At 41.6% G+C, this 7,387-nt stretch overlaps 1 protein-coding gene across 2 annotated transcripts in view; it reads right to left on the minus strand.

Annotated features, from left to right (window-relative positions):
* Mettl2a (methyltransferase like 2A) overlaps positions 1 to 7,387 on the minus strand; it is a 28,034-nt gene that overhangs the window by 15,446 nt on the left and 5,201 nt on the right. For both annotated transcript variants that reach the window (XM_013033251.1, XM_013033252.1), the window contains 3 exons: positions 6,691 to 6,740; positions 3,685 to 3,745; positions 1,633 to 1,772 (listed from right to left, as the gene is read on the minus strand). In XM_013033251.1, the coding sequence (XP_012888705.1) occupies positions 1,633 to 1,772; positions 3,685 to 3,745; positions 6,691 to 6,740 (251 nt within the window). The remainder of the gene's footprint in view (positions 1 to 1,632; positions 1,773 to 3,684; positions 3,746 to 6,690; positions 6,741 to 7,387) is intronic.

Here is a 7,387-nt window from a genome sequence, read left to right on the forward strand (position 1 = left end):
GCTAGCGCTCTACCACTTGAGCCACAGCACCACTTCCAGTGTTTTTTTTCTGCTTATGTGGTGCTGAGGAATCAAATCCAGGGCCTCATGCATGCAAGGCAATCGCTCTACCACTGAGCCACCTTCCCAGCCCCATCAGAATATCTTGATTAAAGTACCTCTTCCACCCAAATGCCTCACCCGCCCATGGTAGAAACTTTTTTTTTTTTTGTCGGTTGTGGGGCCTGAACTCTGGACCAGGCGCTGACCCCTCAGCTCTTCGGCTCAAGGCTTGCGCTCTACCACTGGAGCCACAGCACCACTTCTGCTTATGTGGTGCTGAGGAATTGAACCCAAGGTCTCATGCATGCAAGGCAAGCACTTTACCACTGAGCCACCTTCCCAGACCCCATGGTAGAAACTTTTATGAGGTGGTACCTAATAGAAATTCTCTTTTTTAATATATATATTTTTTATTGTAAAGTTACTGTACAGAGGGGTTACAGTTACATGAGTAAGGTAATGAGTACATTTCCTATTGAGCATTATTACTCCTTCTAATGGGAATTCTTTACGGATGTGTCTGGGGATGACCAGGGACCCTGTTCCCTTCTTCCTTTCACCCTCTAGTAAATGTGCTCTTCCTGCTGTCTTGCTAAATGCTTAAAAGCCAACCATGAAATAGAATCTCTAAAATGAGCCAAATAAAGCTTTTCTCTTTATCAGCTAATTATCTCAGGTACTTGTTATAGTGATACAGGGGTGATGCCTTGGCACAGGATTAAATATTCATAACTTAAGTATACATGCTCCAAACCCTCAACATAATTTCAAAATCACACACTCTCCCTATCAGGTCAGACCACTTCAGTGCTATTGAAAGAAAAGTGGATACCAAACTGTAATCCTCAGATATCAGCCTTTTGAATAGTTAAGATTACAGGCATGAGCCACTGGCACTCAGTTGAAGGTACAGTATTTGACTTCTTTTTTTTATGTAAACATGATTTTATGGAATTCTGTATTTGTTATACAAAAATATTAAGCATCAGAGGATACTTGTTGAGTTTCAAGGTAAAATTTGTGCAGTTAATAACTTTAAGCAAGCCGGGCGCTGGTGGCTCACGCCTGTAATCCTAGCTACTCAGGAGGCTGAGATCTGAGCATTGAGGTTCAAAGCCAGCCCGCGCAGGAAACTCTGTCAGACTCTTATCACCAATAAACCACAGAAAACCAGAAATGGAGTTGTGGCTCAAGTGGTAAAGCACTAGCCTTGAGCTGGAGAGCTGAGGGACAATGCCCGGGCCCAGAGTTCAAGCTCCATGACCGACAAATAAATAAATAAATAACTTTAAGCATTTAAAGGGCTAATCATGATGTTCTCTAACAGCTGTGGCACTCACAGCTGAGATTACCAGTAGGCAATTTTCCCACACACTCCTGATAGTGAAAGGAAGAATAGAGCCCAGAGCCAGCAGTAAACAGTAGAGGCTGAAAGAAAAGGTGGACACACTAGGACTATGGATATATGGTGTCTTTCTGTCCATTAGAACATAACAAAAGTCCTTTTTATTTAGGTTACAACACTAATTCATGGTCTTTGGCAAAAGCTTTATCTTTGTTAGGTCCTGGGCTAAGGGACCTAAAACTTACTTGTCTGGAACAATTGCTGAAAGAACAAATATCAGAACGATGACATCAAGACTTTCTTTAGGCATTGGGTAGTGCTGATCTTCATCACACAGATCGTGAACAAAGGCAAAACAGCGGGAAGGGTCATATTCTGAATTTGTCTGCAGACAGGTGGAGACACAAAGGGTCAGACCATGTGAACAGAGTTGGAGAAAAGCTTATCTTCCTTTAAATGTCACAGCTGCCACCCCCAGCAGAGGAATGTACTTTTAGTCATTACAGTACAAGGTTTTCCTTTTATTTTAAGGTAGGGTACCACAACACTTCTAAATATGCCTCCCTTGTAGCTGGGGTTATAAATGTATACCACTACAACTGATTGATCTGTTGAAATGAAGGTCTGGCTATGTTTTGCCTGGGCTGGTCTTAAATCAAGATCCTCCTGATCTCTGCCTTTTGAGTAGGTGGGTTGCAGGAGTGAGCCATAACACCTTGGCATCATGAAGTTTTCCAGGGGGACTCACAGGGTAAGAGCCAAAATAACCCAGGGAAGATCTTGTGGAATCTAACTGGTGCTAAAAAAAAGAAATATTATTGCCTGTAATCCCTGTATGTAAGAGACAGGCAGCAAGATTTTAAATTCAAGGCCAGCCTAAATTACACAGCGAGAGACTGTTATACAAAAAAATCAAGGGTTAGGAATGTACTAGGCCTTGACTTGAATTACAATTACTAGCAAGGAAGCAAAACAAACTAGCATGAAAACAAACATGCCCAGATCCTCTTCATCTTCCTCTCTTTGAGATGGGGCTCATCAGTCTAGGTTGTCCCTTAAAACTCATAATCCTGCTCAGCCTCCCAAGTGTTGAGATTATAGGCATGTACCACCAAGCCCAGCTTTACTTACATTCTTTATTTTGACACATGTTCTACTTTTCTCAGACCCGAGGGTTGAAGAATGATCAAGAAAGCAAGTGATGAACAAGGAAAAAAACCCATAAGCAGAAAGACAAACTATAGCAATTCCTAAGCTCCTGTGCAAACAGCATCTTGAATAAAGGCAACAGATAGATATACCCTAGGGCATATTCCCTACCCCACTTTTTTCCTCCAAAATTGTGACTTTGTTTCTTATTAGACTTCATGCAGTAGATAGGGCAAGCAAGTTTATCAGCTGGATAGAGTTAAGGAACTCTGGGGATTCTGGAATTGAGAGAGAAGCATGCTGGGTACAAGTGCAAAACTTGGAACACCTCTAATAGAAAGCTGGTTTCAAGAAACTTGAAGAGCTGGGTGCTGGTGGCTGCAGGGCTGCAATCCCAGCTATTCAGAAGACTGAGATCTGGACCATCAGTTTGAAACTAGCCCAGGCAGGAAAGTCTATGAGACTCTTATCCCTAATTAACCACACAAAAGCTGAAAGTGGAGCTGTGCTCATGTGGTGGAATATCAGCCTTGAAGGAAAAAACTAAGGAATATCATCAAGACCTGAGTTCAAGCCCTAGTACTAGCACAAGTCCATGAGATGCTATGTCTAAAACAATCATCAAAAAGCAGTGCTTAGGCATGGCCTAAGTAGTAGTGTTTCAGCCAATGAAGTAGAAAGCCCTGAGTTAAAGCCCTGTATTGACAAAAAAAAAAAAAAAAAAAGACAGCTTGGAGCAACTGCTTGTCATAGTGTGGTGACATTTTTCAGGCCTGAGTTCTACTTTTCCTGCTGCCTGGGCTACTCTTTGTATACTTAGGTTCTGCAACATAATTCTTTATCGTTTGGGCTTCTACACATCCAGTTTTTTTGTTTTTTATAATTCAAAGAACACTTACTGAAGAAATCTAATTTCAATCCTTAGAACATAAGATTGGAGAGGTCAAGAACTCTGCCCTGCGTTCTACAGTTGGTAAGTAGGAGATTCAACATTCATGTCTGGCTCTTTATTCCAGCTCCAGGCTGTTTCAGGGAATCTTTTACTTTTAGGATACAATATAAAAATAGAGTTAGTACCCTTGATTTTTAATTTCTCCTCCCCACCCCCAATTAGTAACAATTCTTTATATAGGGGCGATTGCACTTACCTGGACCAGTTCTATAGCTGTTGATGAAAAATCACAACAGTAAACAAAGAGTCCTGGGTCACTGAAATAAGCAAAAAAAACACAACAATTAGGCTACATAGTAAACTATGTTTATCGTGGCAGAGTTGAAAATGGTTTCAAAGAACTGTTACTTGGGGCGGGGAAGGTAGCTCAGTGGTAGAGTGCTTGCCTTGCATGCATGAGGCATGGGTTCGATTCCTAAGCAGAAGAAGCTGGAAGTGGTGCTGTGGCTCAAGTGACACAGTGCTAGCCTTGAACTGAAGAGCAGAGGGACAGCCCCCAGGCCCATAGTGCAGACCCCAGGACTGACCAAAAAAAAAAACAAAAACTGTTACTAGTAGCAACATGTTTTTTTTTTTTTTCCTTGCAGTACTAGTTTGAAAGCCAGGGCCCTGTGTGCAGCTAGTACTCTACCATTCTACCATTGAGCTGCACCCTTAGCTCTTAAAAATCTTGATAATATAGCATTCCCATACCTTCTCTGAATTACCTTGGCATTTGGCTCCATGCTAGGAACACAATGTGCCTGTCTACCTGCTCCTACCACATGGAAAGGAGTACCAAAGCAGGGATCAATCACATTTGCTACTCATTGAGGGTTCACAATGTGTTGGCTATTATCCTAGATGTTGAGAGACAAAGAGGAATAAGATAAAAATCCCTGTGCTTATTACTGAAATTCCTAATGTCTAGCATATGTCTTATCATGAGGTATTAATACAAAAATACACTTAATAACTATCAAAATTGCAATTAAGAAATATGTATGTATTCTAAAGACATCAAAACACAAAACAACTCTAGAATTTACTTTGCATCTAGTCTGACTTTGCCTATTTTTGAGGTAGGGCCTTGCTTCCTGTCCAGGAATACACCTAGGCAAGCATGGTTCACCTATGTTAGCTGTCCCAGTAGGATAATAGGCTTAAGCTACCTCACTCAGCAGAACATACTCTTGTATAAGAGTTCAAAAACTATGTTAAATAATTTAAGTCTTCAAGCAGAAAAGGTCAGATAAGGTGATGTTAGGGAAATGAACCCTAAGATATGTACTCAATTTTTTTTTTCTTTCATGCTATTGTTTCTAACACATTTATAAGATCATTTCTTTGTTGCTTTGTATGTCCCTCCCCCACAGTATAACCCCTGCTTTCACTGTATTTGATGTAGGTATAATTTGTGGAGGGGAAGGGGAAAAACAAATCGTTTAAATAGGGATATAGGTGGACCCATTGCAACAATGAGATGTACAAGTCATTATGTCAAAAACAAACTTTACAACTTTGATGGGGGGGAGGAGAGGAAGCGGGGAGGATTGGGTGGGGGGATGGGGGGAGGATGGGAAGGGATGGAAAGGGGAAACAAAGGAGGAGGCTACAATGCTTGATAAGAAATGTACTCATTGTCTTGCCCATGTAATTGTAACCCCTTTGTACAGTATAAATAAAAAATAAAAAATAATTTAAGTCTGATTCATAGGCAGAGGAAAACCTGGAACAATGGCTTACATTGATGCAGTGGGTTCTAGTATTTAGTATTGGTCCTGGAACTTGAACATGGAGCCCAGACACTGTCCCTGAGCTTTTGTGTTCTACCACTTGAACAGCTCCACTTCTGGTTTTTTGGTGATTAATTGGAGATTAAGAGTTTCACACTTTCCTGCTTGGGTTGGCTTCTATCTGTGACCCTCAAGTCTCAGCATCCTGAGTAGCTACTGGCTCAACAGCAGGAATGTCATTTAAATGGTACAAGTAGGCTGTAGGTAAAGCTCAGTGGTAAAGCACTAGGCAAGTAAGCTTGAGGCCCCAGATTCCACCCCCAGCACTGCAAAAGAATTGGCACAATCAGATCCTGAAAAAGATATCTCCATTCTTTTTTTTTTAAACCCACTGGTTGTGATGATTAATGGTTATAATTCTTGAGGGTCAGTTGAAGTGGAATATAAAGAATATAGCACTAAAAGTAGAACAAGCTGGGCACTGATGGCTGGCTCAGGAATGTTCATATCCTACTTCTGTTATCTCTTAATCTGTACCTTACAGATCTTTATAAGTAAGTTACTTCTGAGTACTCTAGGGAATTATACAACCCAAGGAAGGGTATGTGACCCCTCATAGATAGAAGTCTGGGAGGCCTCTATTTGCAATTAGGCTCTTTTTTTTTTTGGTCGGTTGTAGGGCCTGAACTCTGGGCTTGGGCGCTGTCCCTCAGCTATTCAGTATCTACCGCTTAAGCCACAGCGCCACTTCCGGTTTTCTAGTGGTTTATTGGAGATAAGAGTCTCAGGGACTTTCCTTGCCTGGGCTGACTTTGATTGGTGATCCTCAGATCTAAGCCTCCAGAGTAGCTAGGATTATAGGCGTGAGCCACCGGCGCCAGGCCAATTAGCCTCTTAAGTAGGACTGAGCCCTTAGCATGTATGACTGGATGTTCAAACCAGGTAGAAAATCTCATAACTATATTTACCCAACACCAAGCTAGGGCTAGAGAATTGGTCAACGTGGGGAAATCTCCCCAATAGTTGGAATCAGCAGGGAGCTGTGTGTGATTTACAGAAGCAGTGTGCTGTCATCAGAATTGGACACATTTTCATGTAGGTCACAGCTGTCCTCTACCATGGGGACAATGACAGCTTAGTTACTGACTGTTCTAAAAGAGCTCAGGAGAGAGGAGAAACAGCACACAAACATGTTTTAAGCACCTCAGAGGAACATTGTGGCAGATTTTAAGTTTCATTAATTTCCATGATAACAAATTAAACTACACTGGATCATGCAGATTATAGAAATCCTTCATAATATAATCAATGCCTCTAGATTATAGTTTTGACAGTTGTTTTGAAAAATAGATCCCTGGGGTTGGAGGTGTGACTCAGAGGGTAGGGTGCCTACCAATGAGCATTCAGCATCAGATACGAAGTTTGAGTCCTAGTCTTAGACAGGAAATTTTTTTTTCTCTCATAGATAAACCTGACAACATTCTTACCTGTTAGTTTGTAAGATTGGAAAGACTGTGTTTCCCACACCACAACCAACCTGCAGATAAAAATGAACTATTAATCACAGAAGCTATTAACATTAAACTTTTTTTTTTTTTTGCCAGTCCTGGGGTCTGAACTCAGGGCTTGGGCACTGTCCCCGAGCTTCTTTGGCTCAAAGCTAGCACTCTACCACTAGAGCCACAGTGACATTTCTAGCTTTTTCTGTTTATGTGGTACTGAGGAGTTGGACCCAGGCCTTCATGCATGGTAGGCAGGCACTCTATCACTAAGCCACATTCCCAGTCCAACATTAAACTCTTTCACTATGTAGCTTAAGCTGGCTTTCAACTTGCAATAGCCTCTCCAATTCATGATCACCCTGCCTCAGCCTCTGCAGTACTGATATTATAGACATCACCATGCTCCGCCCTTTAAATTAATAACCAAATAATTGATAATCTACATAATAAATTTGCCTAGTTGTATTAGGCAAGGTATAGTGAGAGCTCAGTAACAGCCATGACAGTCCCTAATCTTGACCTAAGGGGCCTTAAAGTGTCACAGAAAAGTAGAAAGGAGTTGGTCTAGAAAAAGGGCATGGGGGAGCTGGGAAGGTGGCTCAGTGGTAGAGCACTTGCCTTGCATGCATGAGGCCCTGGGTTCGATTCCTCAGCACCACATAAGCAAAAAGAAAAAAGCCAG

Source organism: Dipodomys ordii, unplaced genomic scaffold (assembly GCF_000151885.1).
Source record: "Dipodomys ordii isolate 6190 unplaced genomic scaffold, Dord_2.0 Scaffold165, whole genome shotgun sequence".
NCBI classification, from domain to species: domain Eukaryota; kingdom Metazoa; phylum Chordata; class Mammalia; order Rodentia; family Heteromyidae; genus Dipodomys; species Dipodomys ordii.